The sequence below is a fragment of the Alosa sapidissima genome, chromosome 3, assembly GCF_018492685.1.
Source record: "Alosa sapidissima isolate fAloSap1 chromosome 3, fAloSap1.pri, whole genome shotgun sequence".
NCBI lineage: Eukaryota > Metazoa > Chordata > Actinopteri > Clupeiformes > Clupeidae > Alosa > Alosa sapidissima.
Genome location: NC_055959.1, coordinates 5,994,424 through 6,021,601, shown reverse-complemented (window position 1 = coordinate 6,021,601; position 27,178 = coordinate 5,994,424). Strand labels below are relative to the sequence as shown.

At 42.6% G+C, this 27,178-nt stretch overlaps 2 protein-coding genes across 3 annotated transcripts in view; one reads left to right on the top strand and one right to left on the bottom strand.

Moving 5' to 3' along the window:
- Window positions 1–1,335: 1,335 nt before the first annotated feature.
- rgs9a (regulator of G protein signaling 9a) lies at window positions 1,336–13,832 on the bottom strand. 2 transcript variants are annotated; one of them, XM_042087095.1, is made up of 18 exons: window positions 13,402–13,832; window positions 13,107–13,213; window positions 11,818–11,905; window positions 10,721–10,771; window positions 10,152–10,258; window positions 9,967–10,018; window positions 9,790–9,848; window positions 9,608–9,684; window positions 9,218–9,299; window positions 8,800–8,856; window positions 7,284–7,313; window positions 7,120–7,181; window positions 6,665–6,778; window positions 6,234–6,349; window positions 6,016–6,103; window positions 4,010–4,148; window positions 3,485–3,567; window positions 1,336–2,011 (listed from the first exon to the last, which is right to left on the bottom strand). In XM_042087095.1, the coding sequence occupies exons 2-18, from the start codon at window positions 13,176–13,178 to the stop codon at window positions 1,858–1,860; spliced, it is 1,431 nt and encodes a 476-aa protein (XP_041943029.1). In that variant the 5' UTR covers window positions 13,179–13,213; window positions 13,402–13,832; the 3' UTR covers window positions 1,336–1,857. The 2 variants fall into 2 exon arrangements, with proteins under 2 accessions (XP_041943029.1, XP_041943028.1); XM_042087094.1 differs by having other exon boundaries at window positions 13,107–13,832.
- Window positions 13,833–13,866: 34 nt separating this feature from the next.
- The window catches only part of gna13b (guanine nucleotide binding protein (G protein), alpha 13b), a 33,421-nt gene continuing 20,109 nt past the window's right edge, over window positions 13,867–27,178 (top strand). The window contains exons 1-2 of the mRNA XM_042087102.1: window positions 13,867–14,334; window positions 21,054–21,280. Coding sequence (XP_041943036.1) covers window positions 13,995–14,334; window positions 21,054–21,280 — 567 coding nt within the window. The 5' untranslated portion in view covers window positions 13,867–13,994. The remainder of the gene's footprint in view (window positions 14,335–21,053; window positions 21,281–27,178) is intronic.

The following is a 27,178-nucleotide window of genomic DNA, read 5'->3' as shown; positions in this document are numbered from 1 at the left end:
AGGGAAAAAGTATTGAACACGCTAAGAAAAAGCAGTACACAAACGCAAAGAATGGCAAGGAACAAACTGGAATCTATAAGTAGTTAGAGAAATTATCCCTCCTATCTGTACAAATTGATATAAGCTGGGTTAGTACACACTGGTGGGCTATAAAAAGGTTTTTTGTTAGCAAGGTGTCACACAAGAAACATTTCATGATGGGTAAAATCAAAGAGCTCTCCCAAGATCTTTGCAACCTTATTGTTGCAAAACATATTAATGGAACTGGTTACAGATGCACTTCAAAACTTCAGAATCATCCAGCAAGCAATATTGGAGCCATTATTTGCAAGTGGAAGGAACATCACTACATCATCAACTGGCCATGCACAGGATCTCCTTGCAAGATTTCTGACCAGGAATCAGAAGGATAGTCAGAAGAGTAGCCTAAGAGCCAAGGACCACTCTGAGAAAGCTCCAGAAAGATGCAGCAGGTACAATTGTTACAGAGAAAATCATTGGTAATGCACTCCACCGCCATAGCCTCTATGCACGCTCATCCCGCATGACTCTATTGCTGAAGAAAAACATGTCAAAGCTCGTTGAAAGTTTGCTTCACAACATTTGAAGAATCCTATGAAATACTGAGAGATTGCATTCTGGTTAAAAATGTAACTTTTCGGATGTCATACTACACACCATATTTGGAGGAGAAATGGCACTGTGCATCACCCTAAAAATACCCTACCAACAGTGAGGTTTGGAGGTGGTGGCATCATGGTGTGGGCTGTTCTTCATCTCATGGTACTAGCAGACTTCATACAGTTGAAGGAATGATGAATGGAGTAATTTTGTTCCGGAAGAATCTTTACATCCACCAGGATGATGAGGATGAGACATGGCTAGACCTTCCAGCAGGACAATGATCCAAACCATTCAGCAAAGGAAACTCTCAATTGATTTCAGAGAAAGGAAATCAAGGCCCTGACTTTAATTCAATTGAACAGTTTTGGAAGTTAACTAAAGATCAGGATTCACAACAGGGACCCCTGAAATCTTCAATATTAAAGGACTATCTGTTTAAAAGAATGGGCCAAACTCACACCAGAATACTGTGACTGATTAGTTTCATCATACAGGAAATGCCTTAAAGCTGTCATTACGAATAAAGGCTTTTCCACAAAGTATTTAAGAAATTTCAGCAGGCGTGTTCAATACTTTTTTCCTGTGTCATTCCACTTTATTGCACATAACTCTACCTATGGACTTTAATGTTTGGATTTTTTTATATGGGTGGATTATCTGAGTTAATACTAATGTCTGGTGACTGATTTCATGCAAATAGCCTCATTGGAAGTATACTTACTGAAAAAAATGTTGACGTGTTCAATACTTATTTTCCCCGCTGTATACCTTAATGTATATATTCATACTTCTCATATTGTATAGCTTCAATAGACGGCACTAGATTGTGCTGTATGCTATCTATGTTACGTTTTGTTTGTGGTACCATGACCTCATTATAATGATCTCACTATTTAAAAATACATTTCATTCCATTTTTTTAAGAAGTATATCCATCCAAATATATCACTTCCTCACATTTCAAGAAGAGCTAAACAACAACAAAAAACTAAATATGAATATCCTTGTAAATCCATCTGAGTCTACCTTAAACTCCTGCTCTAGAGGCCACCATGCAATGTCATGACCAGTTTCCACAGCCAATCAGATGGACTAAAGGGGCATTCATGGGTAGTTGTAGCTCATGCTGCGCGTGTTCCTGTTTGGTTGAATCTTGTACGGGTGAACAGACCTACACTGTTTTTTTTCCGCTTTGTTTCGTGTCTTCGTGGGGGTCATGGGTCATCTTGCAGTTTACTTGCGGTCCAGCTTGTTCTTGATCTGGCTGATGTCCACGGGTCTCGCTGCTGCCTCAGCCGTCATGCGTTCCTCCTCACTGCGTTGCCAAAGGATGATGGGGTCGACGCCCGGCTTGAGGTTCCTGCCGTTTTGCTCCACCTGGGCATCGCTAAAGGTCAAGGGGCAAAGAGAGAATAGGTGAGATGAGGCCTGCATTCTGCGGGGAAACACCCACCAACTTGAAACTGTTCCAGAATGTAGCCTGTTGCCAAATCATATGCTTATGATTATAATTAAAAGTGCTTTGGGTGCCTTGGTAAAGCGCTATATAAATACAAGTTGTTGTTATTTAACTCCTGACATAATAATCTGGAAATTACACTAAGAGGAGCTTGGTTTATCAGATTTATGAGATGAGTCAATCAGTCATCATTAGAGAGGGAGTGATAAGTCCTGTCCCTTTCAATCAAACTCTGAGAGGAAAAGCACTTTCATTCTGAAATGAGACAAGTGACCACAGATTGTAGATCGCTTAAGATTGTAGAGTGCCCGCTCAGTGACCAAAGATTGTAGAGCACAACACTCTCTATTTACTGGTGACCATTAAGTGATAACCCTCCTGTTGTGTTCGCGGGCAAATGTGACCGATTGACAATTATTTTCTCTCAAAAATATTGTTAACTTATTCTGACTACCATGATTTTGTTAACACAGGGCATCTGAACACACAAAACAAATTTTGATCATTTTCATAAGAATTTGAGTGTTTTATTTAACTTTAGAACACCCATGTGTATTCCTGGTCAAAAATGACCAGCCATTATATGTACCAGCCATGTATAAAATTGAGTCCAGGCACACACCTATTTATCAGATGGACTGTATGTGATTCTGTACATTAAAACACAAACACAAACACACCCTCACTCCCCCCTTTTTGCTTCCATGCCAGCCCCCACTGGAACCTTTCCCCCTTTCTGACTTGCATGAGCTCAGGTCAATGAGGCCTGCAGGCCATAAATAGCAAATGGAAGTTCAAAACTGGTTATACACAATAGAACATAAGTTGATAGAAAGGTGTATCACAAAATTGTGATGCAAAACGTCACAGACGAAATTATTTAAACTTTGGAGGAAAAAAAGGTGATGAGTAAAACACCAGCAGATACAGCTTAACTGAATACACAACAATACAATATGATGTAAATGAGATATGATCCAATTATCAGTGCAATCTGCTCCAATACCAAAACTGATATTGTGTTTGTGTGACTATCAAGTCAAGTAAAATTTTAAGTCAAGTCAAATTCTATAGCACATTTACAGACAGCTGAGACGTACTAAAGTGCTTCACAATAAAGTGCTAAGTGCAATAAACAAAGGAATGACCTCAGGCAGGAGGAAAAAAACGAAAAGGGCAACAAGACAATAACTGTAGTAGTTAAAATAATGTAAAAAAAGAGAATATATAAAAAGGTAGCCAGGGGACACTATGCACTGGCACATAAAAAAGGAGACACTAATGTTTATATTTAGGTGTGTGCTTTTTGTACGTGTCTTGTGTCACTATGTAGGATGGATATTTGCCAAGTATCAACAATAAGTAGAAAAAAGCGCACATAACATTTCTATAAGAGCATACCTGTAGTTGTGTGGCGCAGGATCGATTGCTTTCTTCTGCATATCCTTGTAAGTAGGTGACTTTAGGTACCTGAAAAAGGTGTCCTGTGACAGAAAAATTGTGGTTCCTCAAATCCAATCTATCACCTATAACACTTACCAGGGATGGGCAAAAATACATCAAAATGTATTTTCAAATAAAATATCAAATACCCTGATTCTCAACATTCTGATCACAATAAGTGTGAGCAAATTACAGAGTCAGCACCAGTCAGAGGCTACATTCATTGTTTTGCACTTTTATGATGTCAAAATATTTTTTATAGTTTTAAACTACAAAAATACACACCTATAAAGTATTTTGATACAAAACACGTAGCCATTTTCTTCAACCCAGTAAAATACAAATCACAAAATACTATTTTGTATTTAAAATATGTATTTTAAATATATGTGTTATAAATATTGCCCATCCCTGCCACTTACAATGAAAAGCCATGCACTTAGTGTTTAAAACACACAACCATGAAGATGGCAGCTACTTCACCTTCTTCATTAGCAGGAAGACATGGGTCTGAGCAGCATCCAGGACGTATCTGTGAGGATGGTCCAGACCTTTCACAGTCAAGCCCATGGTCCTGCCGTCAATGTTGATCCAGCGTGGGGCTCCGGGGGCCAGGAAAGTCCTGAGGACACAAGCAGCAGAGCCAGAGTTCAGACAATGAGGTCAAACAGCCTTAGGGCCCTATTTTGGCAATCTAAAATGCATGGACACTGGCAAATAGCTTAAATACATTTAGGGGTTTGTCCAGTCCACATTCTGGGTGGTTTTGGTATCAAACGTCGGGCGCTTGGCGCAAAAACGTGGTTCTTATGTTTATTAATCAGCCATGGGTGTGTTTTTGTGCGTAACATCCTTTAAACCAATGAAAATTACATCTGTCATTCCCTTTAACAGCAAGCAGCGCAACTTCAAACAGCACATCGGTATTTTGATAGTCAGCGGCACATTTGAAGGAATCTGCGTGTACGCAAGACCGAATGGAACAGGTATTCCACTAAACCATGCTTTACTAAAACTAGCAGAGTATAGCCTACAAGCATCTGCACTCGTCTGTTATTTGAACTCATAGGTAAAGTGAAACTAACTTCACCGTGGTGTCATAGTCAATGACAAAATAGTTATACACAGTTAATTATTTTCACTATTGACTGACAATAGGTTACCATCGAAAACATAGCCTGAAAAAAGCAACACTTACCCCAATAATGTTCGAATGACTGAATAAAAAACCTAAGGACATTTATCCTGCAGAGGAGTTGCTGCTTACATCTTACATCTTGTAAGATGCTTACATCTTGTGACAGTGCGTCTTCAGATGTGCTTCATATGCGCCTTTCGCTATAGACCAGGTTTTTCTTGGTCAGTGGCATAATGCTTTTTAGATGGTGTAAGATAGCGATTTTTAGATAATGTGCGAGACCACACCTGATCAAAATAGGGCCCGTACACTGAAGATCAAAACAGCCATACATAGAAGGTCAAAACAGCCACACATAGAAGGTCAAAATAGCTATGTGGAAGTTCAAAACAGCCATACACGGAAGGTCAAAACAGCCATTCACAGAAGGTCAAAACAGTCATACACGGAAAGGTCAAAACAGTCACACATGTAGGGTAGAACAATACTACAACTCCAATCCCTGAGAAACTACATTTGAAACATTTTAGGTTATTTTGGATCATTCAAGGTAATTTCCAATAGAATTATATTATATTTATACTTTTATACAAACGTCCTTGGAGTGACACTTCAGGTGGGCTGTGATATAAATGAATGTAGTCCAAATCACAACATTGGCATGTTATATTTCTATTATATGTTTGTTTTGCTTTAGACTGAGTCTATGTTCTATAAGTTGTCTCTTTGTCATGACTTTAGGCAGGGGTGGCCTATATTGTATTCCATAGCCTTTTTTCATTACCTCTGTCATACTAGGAGAACACATGAGATCAGATCAGTATAACGCACAGAGAGAGGCCTAAATTCAATGGCGGACGAAGTATTTTGTGGCATGTAAAAGCTTTGAAGTGACCCACCAAAGTTTGTGCTTAGGATATGGTAATGGTAATAAATAAGCAAATAGATTTTGCGTAGTTATCAAACTAGCTTTAGACTGTGCCCATCATTTAAATGAAGTCCCTAACACCAGATCAGTAAATAAAAAGTTCTTTGACACAGAATACAATCAATTGATTCAGCTTTGCCTTGTAAACTTTTCTAGCACCTAAAATGTGCCAATGTTCCTCATGGACAAAAACTTCCCTAAGGAAAAATCCTAATAACTAGTAATGAGATCAAGAGGGACAGTCCAGAATTATTTTTATCCTCAGAGCAGTTTTTCATCCCTGAGGCCATCCAGAGTGTTGCTCAGTCAGACTTAAAGAGTGGTTTGTTTCTCTTGCATTCATGCGTTTATTAGCGTGTTTCCGCCTCTGCCTTGTAAACCCTTTCAACACTTTACTGAGCATGTGTCCGGTCAGAATCTCACTTGAAAATGGCCTGGGACTGTTCGGCCATGGATCCAGCAGACCCCCACTTCATCACCTCCGCAGCTTCCCAAAACGCCAAGTTCTCACCTGTGGTCAGAAGTGGGGAAAAGTCAGCCAATCAAGTCCTTTTTGAGGCATGTAACAAGCCATGTCAGAGAAACTGGTCATTGACTGTGTTTTTGATTTGCTGAAATGGCGAACTGAATCACACACATACCGCTGAACTCCTTCTTTAAGAAGACCTTAAAGTCCTTGCGACCACGGGGGTCATTGAGCAGCTCCATGAGGCTGAAGGACCAACGCTCCACTCGCATTTTAGTAGGAACTTCCACACTAGGAGAAAACACACACACACACACACACACACACACACACACATTTGAAACACATTATAATGTAATGTATAATACAACCAGGCCCATTATTAGGGGTGGTCAAAGGGTACTGACGACCCTCTCCCAAGGCTCAGTTGGCAGGTGCATGCAAAGGTCTATGTTTTGCTGACGGTGCTTGGTGAGCGGTTGTGGAAGAGGAGCCTAGTTTGTGACATTATGTCCTCTTCTCGGTTATGTCGAATGGCTTACCTGTGCATACAGTGTGTAACACATGCATCATTCCACTATCTCCATCTAAGACGCATCAGCTGACCTTTGCAAGTTGAGCTCCCAGTAAGCGTCGTCATTGGACAGCCAAGGGTTGCTGGGGATGCAGGGGGCCAGGAAAGGGTCATGGTTCTTGTACTTGGTGATATCCTTGACAAGACTGTAAGAAAGAAAGGACATGTGGAGAAGCTGTGGGATCCAGTAGCAGCATCAAGTAGTAGCATCCTGCAGGCGTGTAGAATTGAATTAAGAATGACTCCTAAATTCCAATTCAATTCTTGAATTTGAATTTAATTTGAATTGAGGTCAAAAACAGGATCTAGAATTACAATTTGAATTTGAATTAGAAGTGGAAGTAGATTTGAAATTCAATGAAATTCAAAGATGTTTTATTTTTTACATTGTTTTACATTTAAAATATGTTTTGTTGCACTCTTTGTACCACAGCCGTGGGTATACCCTTACCAATCCCACTCGTGCCATATTGCTTAAATGACTTACGCTCCCAGAGATACTGTTGATTTGACCCTTGACCTCATCATGGCCTGATTCAGATGGATTGTCTGAAAAATAACAAGTGACAATTTAATGTGTGCAATTTGGATTCTCTGTCTAGAACTAGACCTACAGATAATATTTAAAAATGATGTCACCCAACTACTTACAGTCCTTCTGAAGTGGTCAAAGGTTTGTGGCTGAAAGGAGAAAAGGTTAATTAGTTAAATCTGTGGAAAAAGTAAGTAGATAATCAGAAAGGGTTGGACTGGTAATGGTAGGTATTCAAATTATTTCAGTAATGATAGAATGCTGCTAGTATTGTTGGTATTGTCCTAATGACTTGGTTCTGTTCAACCACAAGCAACACAAACTATTTAAAATGTTTAGGAAGATGGGTTTTGCAAGACACATGGAATACTATAACTACTGGGTCACTTAGACTTTGAAATAGACACATGAGAGAGAGAGAGAGAGAGAGAGAGAGAGAGTGTGTGTATGTGTGTGTGTGTGTGTGTGTGTGTGTGTGTGTGTGTGTGTGTGTGTGTGTGTTTCTCTGTGTAACCTGTCCTCTTTGGAAGAAAAATCTGTATGCATGAAACAAAGAAAACAAGGATCATCAACTAAACAAGACATAAAAACACACTTTAAACGTTGAAAATTCCTGGTATGACGCTAAATTATGTAGTATAAATCAAATATTCACTCCCTAACCACCAATCAAAAGAGCACCACTATAAGCCAAACGTCAGCCTTATCTCTAATCCAATATAGGGGAGCATATCAGGGACTCTCTGTTGTTTGCACGCAAGCTCACAAAACCAAGTTAATCTGTATAAAGGTAAATAAACCTGGCACATGCTGAACTCATTTAAGACTGACAGTTTCATGCTGTGTTTTGGATTACCTCAGCTCTGCCTAAAGATGGTGGCCATATGAGCAAATAGTTTTGGTATGGGGCCTGAGCTGCAAGACTCTTGCTGCTCATCATGGTCAAGCTCTGACAACTTGAAGGAGCTGCTTTCACAGACCCCTCCACCTCCACCCCCCAAGGGTCAACACTGTGCCCAGTACATCCTCTCTCCCTATAAGCTGTTTTACAGTGTATTACAGTACAAGGAAAAGTCAGGGGAGGAAGAGGGAAAGCATATGCTGGACTGGAGAGAGAAAGAGAGAGAGAGAGGGAAAGAGAGAGAGGGGGGAGAGTGAGAGGGGGAAAGAGGAAGAGAGAGAGGAAGAGAGAGAGGGAGAAAGAGGGACAGAGTGAGAGGGAGGGCTGGACTCTCTGGAGGAAGATCAGCAGGTCATGAATCCTCTTACAGCTGAGTAATCAGATTGAGAGTGACTGGGGGCACGTGGGCGTTCTGGGCCACGGCAGACACACGGCTAAGCCGCCCTATTGGACTTATACGTGGGGCTGCAGGTGGGAAAGCACTCCTACTTACTGTCATCCACCCCACCACAAACCACATCACAACCACCAGGGTTCCGGCCTCTCAAATGACCAAAACAGTCACCACCCCCTCTCTTACTTTTTAAGACCTGTGGAAGTGTTCACACTACCTGTAAAGTTTAAGAACCGCAATACTACTGCGCCCCAGGGGCCATTTGTACTGCTACTTCCGTATACCTATGGTGGCATGGCAAGAGCTCCAGGCCTCATCGCCCATCAGACTCACCTGTTACCTCCTCGTTGGGATCAGAGAGGCGGTCCAGACAGTCCATGGCACTGTGTGCTCTTGGCTATAGAGTGACAAAAGAAAATGATTCTGGAGATATGCACACGGATGAAATCCAAGCCACAACAGTATCAATACAGATAGTATCATACATGAACTATACTGAGTGAATCAATAGTTTTTTCCTTGTTATTTTACCATGGGCAAGTTCACTCTTCACCATGGGCAAGTTCACTCTAAGATTTATGTGGATTTCTTAAATACCACATGGATAGCCATTGATGTACTTCAGAAAGGCCTATATGTACATTATGATATCAAACCACACAAGCCACATAATAGAATTGATGGATGTGGTAGTATTATTGCTTTATCATACTTTGGGATTTGAGATTTCAGTTGTTTTAAACTTTTTAACGACTTACTGGTGGTCGCTGTACAATCCAGTAGGCCCGCTCCTGACAGTCAAACACCACACGGTCAGCCTTCTGACGCTGCTTGTTTGCCCTGATGAAAGTAATTGATCAAAGTCATTTTTCCATTAAATATAACGTCCTCATAGTGTGCTGTTCACTAATGTATCAGCTAATGTCATCATACCTACTCAGACACTGATATGAATTTTACTCCTTATCTGAAATACAATATGTTTGTGTATTTCTTCAACATATTAGAAATTAGAGGTAAAAACGAATGCCTATAACTCTGCCATTAACATACTGAAAGTCCTGGCAAAAAACACACAGAAACCTTAGAAGCCCTCTGCACAGTGGCCTCATGTGTCTCTAAAAGGGGATTGGATAGTAGTATCATACTTGTATTGCTCTGAGGCTTGCATCACAATGAAATCCCATTTGGGGTTCAGCCATTTGTGGAAGTTATTGTAGCGTGTCTAAGTATAACAGAGGGAGAGAGAGGGAGAGAGCATTAAAGGATTCATCTTGTATGATTAATACTGTAAAGTATAATACCGGAAATTGTCTGTTAACTTACTCACCTGTTCGTACACCTCCAAAGATCCCTTTTTGCGAATGTTCCTCTTGGCCAAGTAAATTGCTGAAAGAAGAGAAAGAGCATTGTGTACCAAACTAAATCTGTGATGTGTGACACATGCGGTTGAAATAGATGTGTATGTATAATCAAATTCAAATTTGATTAATGGCAATAAACATACCATAATCTAGATCCTCAGCTGGCCACTTCTGCACTGGCCAGAAATAGGGCGTCTGCACAATGGCATAAACACAATCACAGTGCTGTAAACACAACTGGCAGTGTAGAGAAAACAACTGAAGCATTTATTTATAGATTAGTCTGTGTGATGACTCGAGAAGTTAAGTCACAGGAGAGAATGTTTACCTGGAAACGGTAGAAACTACCATCAGGTTTAAGAATCAGTTTCTTGTGGTCCTGCAGGGGGTAAATGTAACCATACGCCACCAGCATGGTGCCAAAAGCCTGGGCCTCTGACAGACGAAACAGGGGAAACGTAAGATGACATATAATATCAATATAATGTCCCTTTTGAATTATAAGGTTCTATCTGCATTCGGAATAGTTCTGAGATATTGAACTTCATAGTTGTAGAATTACGTAGAGTTACACTGATAAGGGGAACAAGCCTTTTTAGATATAATGCCCAAAAATGCATACAACTTCAACCTCACCTCACCTTATTAAGTTGTCACAGGATAAGAATATGTCGATAACTCTATTTTGACAAAAATGTCAGATAAAACCATTTAATTCTAAGGGGACGATAATTTAAAAACCAAGTGTGCTATAAAATTACAGATAGCCAAATTACATTGCTCATAAAGGATGTAGGTGACACGGTGTAACAGTATTACCTCATTATAACATTGGCTCCTTTCTGTTAAAAAAAGATTATCTTGACAAACACATGCTGTTTCCTTACAATCACTTACCTTCGGTTTCCATTTTCATTTTGTTAGCAATCCATGCCAGAATCTCCTGACCTATAAGAATATAGACCTGAATTACATATTCAGGTATGTACTGTTTGCAAGCGATCAGAGAAGGTTACTTTTGTAAAACATTTAATAACTGTAGGTAGTAACTGTATTGTAATAATTAAAGTAAAAGTGCATTGTAATAATTAAATAAAAGAGCATACATACTCTCTATTAGTTATGTATTCATTTAGTTAGTTTGGTAGTTACTCAGATAGATAGATAGATAGATAGATAGATAGATACACACATAGATAGATAGATAGATTAGATATCATATACCTAATGAGTTATTCCTTATTAAGCATTTAATAAATATGTCAGGAACACATACTCTGTAAAGCACACATTAATAACAGTTAATTTAGGTTTTTTTATAATGATACCACATGGGTCTCTTTATGCTTCTAACCAAATGGGAGTTTTGTTTTATTCCCAATAACTAGGCCATGTCTCTGCAATTCCATCTGAGTTCAGGTGAGTTCGGGCAGCACTGATCTGTGCTGTGGTCTTAGCAGCGCTTAAGGGGACAACTTTAGAGCACACCGAGTACAGAGCTCATCCAATTGTAGGCTTGCCTTATATAGCCAGTGTTAGCTGCTTACTACAGCCACAGCATGAGCACCGCTCCCTGATCTACATACAACACCTCCCGAAGGAGCCCTACTGTGACTGGGGATGCCCTGAAAGCTGTCTCATCATTTGGCATACATCCTAGGTGTCTAGGTATTTAGGTAAAAACTAGATAAGGCAGGATAGATACTTGTCCACTAGACATATTTTCACTCTTATACATCTGGTGTTTTTCTTCTTTATTTAGAACAAACAAAAAGCACAACGTGTGATTAAAATGTCTAAAAAGGGTCAGCACATTGTTGCACACTGGGTACGAGAACCTCAGCAATAACAGCTTGGTCCTGACCAAAATGAACATATTCTGTTCAGCAATTGTCAGCTGTTTTGTCTGTAGTACCATACAGTTCTAACAGTAAGAGATTTTACAATTGAAAGTATATGGTGCAAGTAACCAAGTGAAGGAGTACCAAACCCACCTGTCAGTACATGGGGGATGGTGGTGACATTGAGCTTCTGGTCTGTTCCCTTCAACCCACTCTGCATTTCCACAACCAAGGCCTCCAGCTGAGGGCAGAGAGAGATAGAGAGGGGAGGGGGGGGGGGGGGGGGGGGGCACTCGTTCACTCAAATCTTGCCCACATCAAGGGCGCACAGGTCTGGCTTTGGGTTCATGTAGATTTGAAAATCACAGTCTGGGTCACAGAGAAATGGGTTTACCATAAGCACTGTCTTTGTTTTAGTTACTGTGGAGGCTATTCTGTGAGTGTCAAAGAACTATAAAAACTGTTTTGATCCACACGGATGTGAATCAAGAATATCTAAATATGTTACCTGATTTTAAAAAGTCTCAAAATAACTGTAGCTGTATTAACAGGCATCGAAAGCAGACCATTCCATAACACAAAACTGTAAACACTGGTTTATCACATGCACAATGTTTAATGCAGGACTAGTGTTCCATTCAAGCACTGATTTCTAAGACTATTTGCAATATCATTGTACAGCAAATGAGTATTGAAATGCAAAATTGAATGAAATCAACCACAAAACTTTCACAGTTCATGTTGCTGTTTGTAGCCTGTTTTAGGGGACAACTTTTAGCAATGTAGACCAACAGCTATACAATGTAGGCCCCCAGTAAAGAACATTGTAAGGCTAGCACTTTGTCCTGGGGATCTTCATATTTAACCTGTGAATTTACTGCAACTAACAAAGTTGTCCTGCTTTAAATTACTTGAAACTCCCAAATGTCAGAGCTTGTCTGATGCTACACTAATTGGCTTAGAGGACAGATTCTGACTTTGGCCAAGATTGGCTCAAAGTCTGCAAGCTTTTAGTAGCATTAGTATCTAGCTTTTTAGTATCTAACAACAGTGACTGTCCATACCAAAACATAAACTGGTCAAATGTATTCTAAATTGCTTTTGTGGGCCTTGTGTTTCTGTCAAGACAACAAATGTAGTCTAAACAAATTTCGTAACACCTAAACAAATTTAAATAAATTGCCTCCCAAATATAGGCTACTGTTTGATTGACTGACTACTAGGCCTACTATGCATAGTCTAATGATACAATAAGATGTTTTACTGGATAGTTTAAAAGGAAGAATTTCCATGCTGGAAAGCAAACATTTCAAAGTTCGACAAATACAAATATGAAACAGAAACTGTAAATGTGGTAAGCCTACATATGGCAGGCGGCAGGCCACATTTTGTATTGCATAATAATAGGCTATATATTTTTGTAAAATAGATCTAGTGCTTACCTTTTTGAGACATGACATTCGAGGCCGATAGTGCTGTGCATGATCTCGATTTGACCGTAGGCCTACCGTCATGTTTGCCGTTTGATGGAGTTATATCCAGCTATAGGCTTAATTTCAAACAAAAATTATTTGTTTCATTTAAAACAAAATGATGGAAGTGGTGCGCCTCGCTCTCCGCACGCACACACGGGAACATAAGGAGCTTGCAGGAAAAAAAGAAAGTGCAAAGATGAGTCTCCACCAATCACGGAGCAGCTCTATTCCTACAACCTGTTATCCCATAAACGAGCATCACCTTTAAACAGCGGCATGTTCAATAGGCGGCGACATGGAGCACATGAAGACTTCCACACAATACATAGCCTACTTTTCCAAGTGCGTTCAGTGCAGGTTCAATTAATCAGATAGGCTACAACAAAACAAAAATAATAGTAGGCCTAGCCTAGGCCTATGGAGCTATATAGACAAGAACTTAGGCCTATTGGATAATTCTTGCAGGGAGGACAAACACATGAACACTCGTGGCTAACGGCCAAATGAAATAACTATAGACAGTAAAGGAAATAACCCAGGCTACAGGCTAATACGTCTTTTGGGTGCAAGTAGGCTAATTTCCTCTTTATTTTATTTCCAAAGACAAATACATGAACAGTATCTGAGTATAACCAGTAGCATAGAGACGATTGCTGGTCAATGATTTAAACGTTTTTTACATTATTGTCGATTCTTTGCCAGTTATTTAGACTCATATTGTTTAGTAGCAGAGAGGCTTCAAGGATCTTTGGTAGTAGCCTCACAGTCGTCAAGTCTCTCGCAAGAAGAGCCGCCCAAAATTTCATCACAGAATGCCGTGCGCGCCCCCAAATTGGAGTCACGCCCCGCCCGCCAATGGACTCACGGACGCGCTCTAACCCTCCCTACTGTATCGATGAAGTTGTTTCAAAGATGGCGGATTTCCTGCCGTCCCGGTCCTTTTTATCTGTTTGTTTTCCTAACTGTCTCCTCACTAGCAGTGAGGCAGAACAATTAAGGAAATCTAAAGAGATAGATAAGTGTATATCGCGGGATAAAACGTATGTGAAACGGTTGGTGAAGATATTATTACTCGGAGCTGGAGAGAGCGGCAAATCTACTTTCCTCAAGCAGATGCGCATCATACACGGTCAGGACTTCGATGAACGGGCAAAAGAAGAGTTCCGGGCTACAATTTACAGCAATGTTATCAAAGGTACGGTTTTAAAAAGAAAGTCTACACTCTGGCCGATTACTTTTGGTATTTTTGAATTTTCGTAGAGCAGGCTATTGTTTGTCTTGGAAGTTCAAAAGTTGTGCAAGGGTGGTGTGGCTAGTCGGCTGAAGTTGTGCGACGTCGAGCGGAGGCATTCACTTGTTTCTGAACCCATGCATTCTCAACCAGCAAGCAAACAGAAGAAACGCCCATGTTATTCGGCTAGAAGTGTTCTACCACAATGATTTTCAGAACAAAGAGATGGCTCATTTACACCTCACCTGTAGTGGTCCCTCTGTGATGCCTATGTTTTATCTTTTTACTTGAAGAACACACATTAAATTGCTGGACTCACGTTGACTATTAACGTTACTAACACTTTGCTAAGTTAGCAAGGCTGCTAAGTAGATGGCTATGTCAATTGCAAGTATAATGGCAGATAGCTAACTAACGTGAGGCTGATTAGCTAGCCAGCTGTTCGAGATAGTAAAACATAAGAAAGAAAATCTGGGTGATGAGTACTGTGTCACACAATATGAGTTTGAGGATTATAATTTGTAAACTAGAGCGTTGTTTGCTGGTGACCATAAAGAAACTGCAACGTTAAAACTTAAAGTTGGTGACGAATGGAGATGATCTTAATGTACAGGGAACGTCATAGATTAGTTGTCTGATAGCTATTTTTTCCATTTAGTCATAAATACGATTATAAACCGGAATTAGTGACGTGTAAAATATGCATATTTTGTATAGAAAATATGCCCACCCAAACATACATGGTACTGTAGGCTGTAATCATCTATGGATTTGCAACCCTTTTTTGCTAACAACAATGGAATTGGTGTCTAGCGAAAACAAGACAAGGTGGCTGTGTTCCGAGTGTTGTGGATGGGCATGCCCATTTTATTGTTTACACGCCTCTGCAAGATGACCACCCTCGCCATGTAAAATAGCCATATTATTAATTTATGAACTAAATGTTTTATCCTGCAGCGCAACATAAAGGTGCAGGCAGTGAGAGGGTGGTGTCCACTGTTAAGAGTTCACATGAGGCTCAAGAGGAACTCCATGAGAAACGGTCACAAGAGATCCTGCCATGTGTTACAGTTGTCTAACCAGTTAGCGAATTGAAGTGAAGAGCTATCGATGCCACTTATTCAAATGAACTGTCCCGATTGATTTGTTGTTTAGTACAACAATCCAAATTCTAACTTTGGAGTTCTAAATGCTAAACGTCGTGCCCATCGTTGATCATACATTGATATGATACCTATCGTAATCTGGTTACACAAAGAAGATACATAGCACATTAAATGTCTCCTCGACTGAACTTCATTTGTGTTAGCTATTAACGCAGTTTAATAACGTGTTTCAGCATAAAACGGGGGAAGACCCCTTTGAGGGTTTCACTGGGGGTTTCCAGCACCGTCATAGCCGACATAACCTCACCCAAGCACCACATCGAGAATGGAACCACAGTTGTAGTTTCTGATATCTGGTGGTATTTTTTTTTTTTTTATTTCGATGTTGGAGTCACTCTTACTTGAAGCCAGTGCCTCGCCTGTTACAGACAGGAAACGTTTAGTGAAATGGGCTGGCTGTTCTTGATGTAGCCTAAACCTTAAGCGGCTCCACGGAGCTGAAGGATTTACCCGCACTAACTTTCAATTGAGCTGTTATGGAGGGCTTACAGGGCAAAGCTCGCCCTTTCCTTGCAGTGGAATCCACCCGTGTTCGTGATATTACCCTGCGCACGAGAAGGGCTCAGTGTAGGCCTGAATAGGAAGCTAAGCGAGTGTGGGGGGATACGTTTGGTTTGCATTCGTTCTCCTTCAAAAAACACATCCGACAGAGTGGGTCTTCCAGTGTCTTTTTGCCTGTTTTTTTTGTATACCTTCATATACACATTTAGGAGAATTACATTTTCTCTCAAGATGACAGGAGTCACCAATATTGACACTCACTCACTCTGTCACACTGATTCTCATTCTCTTCTTACACAAACACACTCACTCACACCAGTATCTGCAGAGTTTATCAATTTCAGAGGAGATGTGATGTTGTCAAAAATTGTTGATTCCATGTGTGGGGTTGGAGGCTGGTGATCTCTATGGGAGGAGTTGTGAACGGTGTATATTTGAGAGGGTGGGGACGACGTGATGGGAATTAATTTTAAAGTTATTGAAAAGTATGAGAGAGAGAGAGAGACTTTCCGCATCCGCTGAGTTGGGAGGGCAGCACAGTCATGTACAGAGGCTCATCTAAGTTCAGTGAAAGCCAGCATCATACACACCGTCTTAAAGACATAATGTGACATCATTAGCTCCTCCACACACCCCCTTCTTACTTCTGCGTGTATAATTTTTATGACTGAATGAAGGGGGAGAAACATTTAACTCCCACCTCTCTTGTTATTACACTGTATGAATGAGTCAGTGTGTGAGACACAGTCTCTTACTCCATACAACGGTTCATGGCATTTGTCAAAGACAACAGCTGCCATGGAAAAAGAAAGATTTTAACAGTGATTATGACAACACAAGGGCAGTCCCTTATTGGATCAGAGACAAAGATGACTGTTCTATTTATTTATTTATTTATTTGATATCTGCAGTCATGGTTTTTGTGGAAGAGATCACTTTTGTCATTTAATTGTGTGTATGTGTGTGTGTGCGCGTGTGCACACGCTTGTGTCTCTCTGTGTGTGAGGGAGTATGATGACGGGTAGTTCCTGTTTGCGACGCCTCAGTTCCACGCACGCCATCTTGGACCCCCGTCAGCGTTGGTTGTGGTGGTGCTGTTGTTTCTGTTATTTATATTTGTATTTAGTCATTGTTCCAGGCTGCATTCCTCCTGGCCCAGGGCTGGCCTTAAGTCTTTGGGTAGCCCTGACTGGCAGCTGGGGCTGGGCAAGCGAGCGCTTGCATCCTGCGATTGTTTTGCTTCTTAAATCAGAGGTGATCTGATAATCCAGGCATGCAGTGGCAGGGGCACCTCCTGAGCGAGGGAAATCTCCACGGTGCCAAAGGCCCCCTTAGTTGTCACGGCAACACCAGAGCTTTGCCTGGCCTCCTCTTTGGAATTCTGGCCGGGGCGGCCAAGACTCTGGTGATGGCTGGCCAGGCCTCCTTGTAAGCCGTTTGATGACCAGCTGGTCCTTCGATGTGTATTTGAGACAGGCTCGTGTAGTCATCGGTTTCGGTTAAGGATGGATGCTGTTTTCCTCCCATGGTTGTCTGTGACTATCGGTCTACAACACTGCTCAGCCTGCCAGCCAGCCAAACAGGCCACGAAGATGTGCTGAGAAAGAATTGTTCCTTGGCCCTTACCCATCTCTCCCATCAGTGCCCAAAATCCTTCCGCAGTGCAGTTCTTGAACAACCTAGTAAAATAAGCCTTTCATCAACAATGGAACAATATAACATTCCATTGGATAGATCTAGGAATTCTATAGAATGTTCTCTAGAACACACTGGTGTGACGGTAGCTGTGCTTCTCACATTGGCTCACGTCTCTTGAGTATTCTGGGCCAGCCACATCTCCTGTTATCTCTCTTTTTGCCGGCATTTGAGGTCTGAAATTGAAGCAGTGAACACCCGCAAAAATCATTAAAGATTGAAAAAACATTCACACTCTAGGCACTTTATCAGTAGTTATTTACGCTTCTGCTCTGTAGCTTCACAATGCCTCTGCTGTTGGAGTGCATCATATTTGCCACAGGCGGTCTGAGCTGAGTGTATTTTAATGCATCTCATGGTGGGCAGCTCGTTATCGCCACAGTAATGGCCCTCTATGGACCCGTGCTATCGATCTAGCGCCCCAGCTACCAGTCATCACTCGATTGACCCGCGTGTCCGGACATGATGGTAAAGCGGGGCCCTCCATACTGTAGGCCTGCTCCAGAAAGCTGACCTTCCAGGGGTCAGACACGCTAGTTCCAACTGCTCTCTCAACATTATGTGTGCATGCTTGAATATGCACTGTCTAACCTACTGTATGATGGTGTGCAAGTACTGTATACTGTGACGATGCGTGCATGCTTGACAGTGTAATGTATAATGTATTGTGTGCCTTTTTGATTGTGCTGTAGGCCTATAGCCTATGGTATGATGCTGTGTATGCTTGAGTATTTACTCTGTGATGGCTTGTATATCTTTGACTTTCTAGGAGATCCCTCCTCCTGCATACCGTCTCTCTCTCTCTCGCATGCATAGGGAGTATGTGCTCTCTCCTCCCTTTCTCCCTATGTCTCTCTTTTTCTCTCAGTCTCTGACACACATACACACACACGGCTAATTCAGCTCTTACTTAGCACCACCTCCCCCTGTGAAAATTCTCAGGCAGAGTAGGTATAGGTCTGCCTGCCTGCAAGCATGTCTGCATGTGTATGTTTATGCTATCAGGTGACAGCAGGAAACCGCCGTCTGTAAATGTTTCTTCAATTTAATTTGTCCCATGCTGTCGCACTTGTAACCGCAGCTACAGAGTGCAGGCACACGCACACACACACACACACACACACACACACACTTTCCCTGCCTCATATGCCTGGTGGGGAGACCAGCAGCTGCCTTCTGTGGTCTGTCAAATGCAAAGTGTGTGTGTGTGTGTGTGTGTATCTGAGGGGAGATAAAAATCCTCAGATAAACATCAGAGGCAGAGCAGACCCGTGGTGGGGAGAGCAGCCAGGGAACTGGTCCACCCTGCCCCCCACCCCCCCAGTTACCTCCGCTCAGGATGGGGACAGGAGAGAGCATGGACTTATGTGGTGCTTGGAATATAGCCAGTTAAAGGTGCAGTCATCTCCTCATGACCCCCCTTAGCTGCCTGTTCTGTGAGTACACTGTAAAATGTTGTCTTCAAGGCAGCGCTGCCTGGAAGGCGCTAGGGTTAGGCATGGGTTAATGTTAGGGTTGGGGTTGGGGTTACGTTTAGGATTAGGTGCCTTTTAAAAGGGACACCCGGCAACGTTTTCGTGTTTAATTAATCATCTTCGTAAGTCGGTATATGGTTAAATGACTCATTACGGGGCGAATGAAGGCTCTCTCGCCCGCCCCTAATGCCTGTAGAAAGAATATCCCACTTGCAAGTTTATAATGGCAGAGCCGGCGAAGAAGCAGCGAAAACCCTTGACGGAAGACGCAAAGAAAAGGAAAAGAGCTTCAGACCAAGCGAGGGGGAGTTTCGTAGAGAAAAAGCATCAGGCTTGCCTGGTGTCCCTTTAAGTAGATGGTGCAGTGCTGCCTGGAAGATGACGTTGGGGACTTAAACACCATCGAGCGGAGGCAGTCTAGGCTTCAAAAACTGGAAACAAACAGTGAGGGCAGCCTGTCCCTCAAACCAAAACAAAACCCTGTATGGAGATTCTCTGGGAATACTGAAGAGAGGGGTGAGCTACCTCCCTTGTGTGTTTTGTTTGGTCCTTGGTTAAGATATAATGAATGTTGTTGTTGGAACATACGCAACATCCTGCACAATTGTTGACTGCACCTTTAAGACAGACTAAGGGAGACAGAGGGAGAGGGACAAGAAGTGGTAGAGACCGAATGAATGAGGATGACAAGAGTTGGTGGAGGTTGAATAAAATGACTTTAGCTGATCTGTGTGGGGGTTCTGTTTCTCACTACCACACCCCAGCACCCCCACCCCTCTAAGTGCTTGCACCAAACAGGAAAACAACAGCACAGACACGCACACGTTCATGGGTACTCGTATGCAGATTATGCACTCACACACACCATCTTACACACACACACACACAGCAACAGTAGCAGTGTGGGTGCTTCTGGCATGAGCTCACCTAACCTCACCACACGCCGCAGGCACACCTATTTTTAGATTTGAGTAAAGTGGGGAGACTGGGCAGGTCAGTCTTCTCTCTCCCCCTCCTCCCCCTTTCTCTCTCTCAGTTTCTTTCTCTTTCTTTCTCTCCCTCATTGTTGACAATAAACAAACCTCTTTGCTTTGAGTTTCCTGTCTGCGCATTTGTAAAGCCTGCAGGGGTTGAGCTTGTTTTTTTATTGCTCTTTTTTAAATACGCTTTTTATTGTGTGTCCCTTTCTTTATGAATGTGTGTGCCTGTGTGTGTGTGTGTGTGCGCGTGTGTGCTGCATATAACTCTGACTAATCAATATGCCATTCTCAGGAACTTGAGTAGCGTTTGTGTGTCCCAAAGGACTGAAGTTTGTTGTAACACATACACACAGAATCATGTTTGCTGCTGGGTGGTTAGTAGTATTTACAAAGGTGCTGACACATGTGAATATTTTGCTGCATGATGTTTTTGTTTCTGTCAGTACCACTTGGTATCACATGGCACTCACTTAATCTCCTCTCCCTCCTTTCTCTCCCAGTTCTACCCCATCTGGTCACCTAGCACCTCCTCTGTCCACCTCTAGTCTACTCTGTTGACTCTTCCCATTTGTGTCCCATCATTACCTTCTATTCATCCTGTCTTTACTGTAGGGATTGAACTTAATTTTATTCATTGCTTTTTTTGAATGTGTGTGTGTGTGTGTGTGTGTGTGTGTGTGTGTGTGAGAGGGAGTGAATGCATATGTGTAAATGCATATGTGTGAACTTTGTTTTTGATTCATCACTCTTTTTAAAATTGTGTGTGTCTGTCTATCTGATCTAATGTGGTTCTATTCTCTGGGGAGACACCCCTGCAGATGCACAGTCCTTACCATCCCTCCTTTTCTCCCCCCTCATTCCCTCAGGTATACGGGTGCTGGTGGACGCACGCGAGAAGCTACACATCCCGTGGGGAGACGTGTCCAATCAGACGCACGGCGACACCATGATGGCGTTCGACACGCGAGCCACCTTGGTGGCACAGGGGCTGGTGGACACTAAGGTCTTCATGCAGCACCTGCCCTCCATCTGCGCCCTGTGGGCTGACTCGGGCATCCAGAATGCCTACGACCGCCGCCGGGAGTTCCAGCTGGTACGTAGGTGGACGTAGAGGGACGGGCGAGCAAGTCTTCATACAGATGCGCACATATGAAATGGAAGTAGTTTGGGTGGGGCACACAGATGTGGTTGGTTGTGCATTAGATGTAGGAGTATTAGTTTGCAAAGGGTTATGGTCAGGATGCTGCATCTGTTTGGGGTTTGTGGGGGGAGGGGGTGTGGTCTGGGATCGGGCAAGGTGTTATGTAGAGTAATGGACGTTTTGGGCGGATGCTTCCAGTGCTCTGATTGGTGGGTGATGGTGTGGTCGTGGTGTGATCTGTCCCTGTCCCTTCCCTCCGCTCCCTTCCTCTACTGTGTCCCCATCATAGCTGTCACAACACAGCTGGCTCTGGGGCTATGACGTACTCCACGTGACTCACTCCTTGATATGTCGTGACCTACTCCTTGCTGATGTACGTATCAGTACAGATGCTGCTGTATCAAAACAGTATGAAAAAACTAAAAGCATAAGGGACAGCAGAAACAGGTAATCTGAAGTTAATAAAATATGGAATTTGCTTTTCAGATCACTGTGGCTCTGAATATGAACTGTTTGAGTTTTTCTCAAGTTTAAGCACAGTCTTTAACAGCACTTGTAAAGTCTGTCTAGGACCACGGTCATTATTCAAAATCAGCATGTTTTGCAATATGTATGGTACTGTGGCCTCTATCGTCATGGCTATGCAGAGGAGTCTGACACTGTAGGACGTCTCTGTGGAGTTTGGCTTTTTGATTTGAACAGTAACTTATGGTGCGTTCCATTTGTACTCGTAAGTTGTTTTCTCAGTCGTTTTTCTCAGTGTTTTTTCAAGCAGAAAGTTGCAAGTGGAACACCCCAGCTGACCTATTTGTCAGCTCGTTTGAACACTGAGAACCCCCGAGTTCCAATTTCCAAAGAGGCTGCGCCCATTAACAGTAAATGAGAGCCATAGATATGCACTGTTTCTTAGCATTTCTGTCTAGATTATTTTGGTCAATATTTAGATCAGTTATTTAACATGATTACGCAATGATTTTGGAAAAAGCCATCAATTATGTAACTTTACTAAGATGAAACTGAAAAACAAATAAGAAGCAAAAGGGGTGTTCTGAATTTATAAGTCCAGATCAAGCAATATCATCGGTACAAAACTAAATACATAATCTTTAAGAAGTTGGTCATTTCCTCTGCTTGGTTTGTTTAGGTAATTTAAAAGTCCAGTGTTCTTTTGGCTGTAGTGCTTCTTCTGACCCCTTCAGATAAACTGTCTGCCCTCTGGCTGCAGTCTGCTGCTGTTTATGCTTCTGCTACAGACTCTCTAGCATCTGCTCAGCTGTGTCTTCTGACACAGTCTTTTCAGTAAGGAAAGAAATATGCAAAAGAATTAGGAAAGAGAAAGAAATCTGGTTCACTGGACTCAGATCAAGCCTTGTTTTGTTGTTGCGTGTGTGTCTTTTATGGACCCCTGAGGTTTTGGGTGCGTTCTGTTGCCCCTCTGTCTGACCACCCTTTTCTCTCTCACACACACAAACACAAAACAAGACGTGTGTGTGTATGCAGTTTATGTTTGTTTTGTTTTTTAAAACCTACCCCAGAGAAAAGAGCAGATCTGTGCACAGACATAACCATTTCCTGTTTGTGTGTGTAGTGGCTTGGGCTGGATTTGAGGTTTTTTGTTTTGATTTTGTTTCAGTTCAGGGGGTTATTTGGTGTTTGTGCCAGTGATGCTAATGGTTAGGGAGCCTGTGTGGTGTGTCTGTTTTATCAGGGTCTTAACACACGCACACACACACACACACACACACACACACACCTGTCTTTCTCTCACTCTCCTGCTATTTCCCTTCGGGGGACAATAAATTGTCGATTTTTGTTATCTGACTATCTGAACATTTTTTAATTAATAATGCAGTGCTTTTCAAGTACCTCTGTCTCTGCTGTGGTGCTTTTCTTTGTGTCTCGTCTGTGGGTGTAAGTGTGTGTGTGTGTTTGCCAACTCGTTCTCTTCATGACTCATCAGCCCCTGCTGCTTGTGAGCGGAACGATGTCACGTGATGTTCTGACTTCTCCCACTCGCTTCTCCTTTCCCGCGCTCGTCCCGGTTCCGTATTCCTCTCCTGTTTCCTTTTCTCTCGCTGTCACTCACACACTCCACTCACACACACCGTTGTCACCTGCCTCGCCACTTTGAGATTTCAGTGCTTTTCAACTTGAAACACACTCACCGTGCCAATCACTAAACCTAGAGATGTTATTGCTGTGTACCAGAAAAGGCACCTCCAGCTGGAAGGCTCTTGGTTTCCTGTGGTGGCGTAGCGTTCATCCACAGATGAGTGCAGGGAGGCCTCATGGTGCCCCGAGCTCTGTGGCCTGCAGTGCTGGCACTGTGGTGGACCGCAGGGAGAGCAGCAGGCTCAGCAGCGGCCAGTTGGGAAATGTGCACCCCAGCACTGCTCACATGTTCTCTCTCTCTCTCTCTCTCTCTCTCTCTCTCTCTCTCTCTCTCTCTCTCTCTCTCTCTCTCTCTCTCTCTCTCTCTCTCTCTCTCTCTCTCTCTCTCTCTCTCTGTCTCTCTATATCCTTCTCCTGCTTCTTCTCCCAACGTAGATCCTCCCCACCCAGTTCACACCACACACACACTCACTCACAATTATGCACATTATTTCCGCTCAGGTTTAATAAAATAATGAAGTGTAGGTCTGTGCTATGGTCTGTGATCCAAACAATCCACCAGCAGGCCACAAACCGTGTATTGGAGTAATTGCCATGTACTGTGGCAGTAATTACACACACTGTGTGTGTGTGCGCGTGCGTGTGTGTGTGTGTGTGTGTGTGTGTGTGTGCGCGTGCATTTATCCATGTGGACTTGTCTGTTTAGTGTGTGCATGCAGCATTTATGTGTTTCTGCAAGTTTGTGTGTGCATTAGAGCAAAAGAACCCAAATCAAACTTCTTGCTTTCTCAACATTTTCACATCCAGCTTAATGCAGGAGCTGGGCTTCAGCAGAATCCCCCACCCTCACCCCCACCCGTTCTCCCCTTTCTCTGCGCTTCTGGAAACTGTAATCCTAATCCGCCGTATTAGCCCCACCGTTCCCATGCACCCTGGGCCTCTGCCACAGCTGGCATGTGAGTGCAGGGGCTCTTAAGGTAGATTGTTAACTGTTGTTGTTGTTGTGTTTCAGTAATTGACGCTATGCTTCGCTTTTGCCTTTGCCTCCAGGCAGGATACAGAACGCTGGCAGAGCCTGGTTCAGTCCGCTATAATCAGCACACTGATGAGAGACTGGACTACCTTGGTTCAGTTTGGTGGGAATTTGGATCCAGCATGCCACGGGTCATGTGTACAGTTTCACAGCCTGTGCAAAGCATGTTTGTCTAGTCTAAAAAGATGTGTGTGTGTGTGTGTGTGTGTGTGTGTGTGGTGGCAGTGATGAAATGGGGATGCTATGAAAATGAAGCTCTTGCCTTATGGTCTGGTCTGACCTTTTTCTAAAGTCATTCATTACTTGTAGGCCGAGGTGCCAGGAAACACCTTTCTCCATATGTCAGCTCAAATATTGGTCAGACCACATGTGCTCATTTATGAGGGGCGTGGTGACCAGCAGTAGCATCGTCCGCGGAGAAAGGTCCATCCCTGGTTTAGATCCCAATAGTTGTCTTTGTCACTTTAGATAAAAATGCCTGCTAAATCCTACTCCTCTCATTTTACTTTGATTTAGGACACTGTGCTAGTTTGGTGTGTGTGTGTGTGTGTGTGTTGGCTGTTTTTCAGGCACGGTGGTCTTTATAGCTGAGGCCTGCTGTTACAGTGCAGTATGTGGTCATTATGACCCAACAGTAAATCACGTCGACCTTACACAGGGTCGTGTTTAGATTCTGAAACAAAAAGCCCTGTGTGTGTGTGTGTTCACTGAGCAAGACTCTGTACTTGTATGCAAGGGATGGGCATTGTTTCTCTCTCTCTCTCTCCCTCCCTCCCTCTTTTGCTGGCTCTCACTTTCTTCTCTCTCTCTCTCTCTCTCTCTCTCTCCCCCTCCCTCTCTCTCTCTCTCTCTCCCCCTCCCTCTCTCTCTTAGTGTGTTGTAATGGGATTTGTGTTTGTGTATACTCTTATCGGACTGCAGTGGGAACTGTATGATGTGGTCATGTGAAAGGGAGTGTGGCGTGCCTGTATTTGTGTAGGTTTGGATCGCATGTGCTCAGGTTTGTGCGTGCGAGTGTGCTTTACTTACTTTACCTTAATTGTTTACCATGTTGAGTCACTTTGGTTAAAAAGCGTCAGCAAATGTAATGTAATGAATGTGAATGCACTGTGTGTGTAACTGTAGGAGGTACAAGACTAATCACTATAGAGACCAGAGTAATGGTTTTCTTAGAAACAGTCATAATCTGACCACCCCCGCCACCTGTGACCATCATCATTGTTGTTGTTGTTGTCACCTCCAATTCTCTCTTCCCCTCATCATTTCACGCTCTCCACCCCTTCAGCACCTTTCTGCGGTACATGTGTGAAAACATACGCTTGCTCTCGCTTGCATGAGTGGTCTCACGACAGGCAGGTCACCACAACTTTCCCTTTCCTTTCTCTCTCTTCTTTTTTTCTCATTTATTTCTTTTTTTCGACTCCTCTTGTTAACTTCTCTCAGTCGTTCTTTTCTCCTCAAATTTGTTCTGATTGAGCTTTCTTCCCTCTTTCTCCGCATATTACTATTTTGTGGTTCTTCTCGTTTTTACATCTCTCTCTCTCTCGCTCAACTTGTCTTCCCTCTTTCTCTCTTCACAGAAGAACCCCCCCCCCCATTTTCCACTTCCTCTGACATTGCGCAGTCACACACACACACACACACCAATCTCACACCCTCTCTACTCCTCCATCCCCCAATACTAGCATAAAGGCTAGTTTAACTACACTGCTTAAAGTACTCTTGCATTGTGATGGATGTGGTTTGTGCTGTTTAAGATGACAAAATGCATAATGTAACAGCTTCAAATATGTCTGTTAACAGGAGTTTTCCTTGTTTAAGTCATGTAACTGTTTGGTATGTCATCCATTCATCTTGGGGCTGTGCAATTATTCAAAGTTATTGATAAATTGTCAATTATGAATTCCAATTATTACGAAAACAATATGATTGAAATATAATAATTATTTGTCTGCAGTGTGTTGTGCAACTATCCTCTTGTTTTGTCTTAGGTTATTAATCCAGCACACCGTTTGCTTTACAGTGGTAACTAGTATAATCTTGTACAATCTTTTTGGCATTTTTGTTTTCCAGTTGAATTATATTTAAAATGCAAGTTAATTCACAGTTTTTAGAAAATTGATAATTCATATTATCAAACCACAAACGGTTTGTCTTTTAACTGACAATTGAATACACTCGCGTTGCGCTTTGATAGTTGAACAAATTTCAATGCTCCGCTTGTTCAACGCTAGCGTTACGCCAGTGTTACTACCGTTATGCTGCCGAACCATAGAGAACAATAGGAAACCTGCCGCTTGCCGCTGGTCAGTGTGATCCCGCATTACTCCTCAAATACTTCAGATAGTTGACAGTATAGTGGCAGCTGGAGTGTTGATGAGCATGAATAGGTTAGTTATTGATCAGTGTCATGAATAGGTATGCCTTGCCAGGGATATGCCCTCAATTTGGGTCAATGCTTATGGTCAAGGCCACAGTTGCATTGCAGCAGGGAGTTCCCCTCTGATTAAGCTGTAAATTCCTTACCAGCCTTCCTGCATCAGGCAAGGCCCCTCTGACTAACAGCCAGCAAGCGTGGGCATTCCTGAGCAAAGCAGGACCACGCCTGCTCATATCTGCAGCGAGACATATTTCGTACAAAATGACATGGAAAGTCTATGGAAACCATTACCCTGATGTAAGCAGCCCTTAGAAAGCAGTCCCAA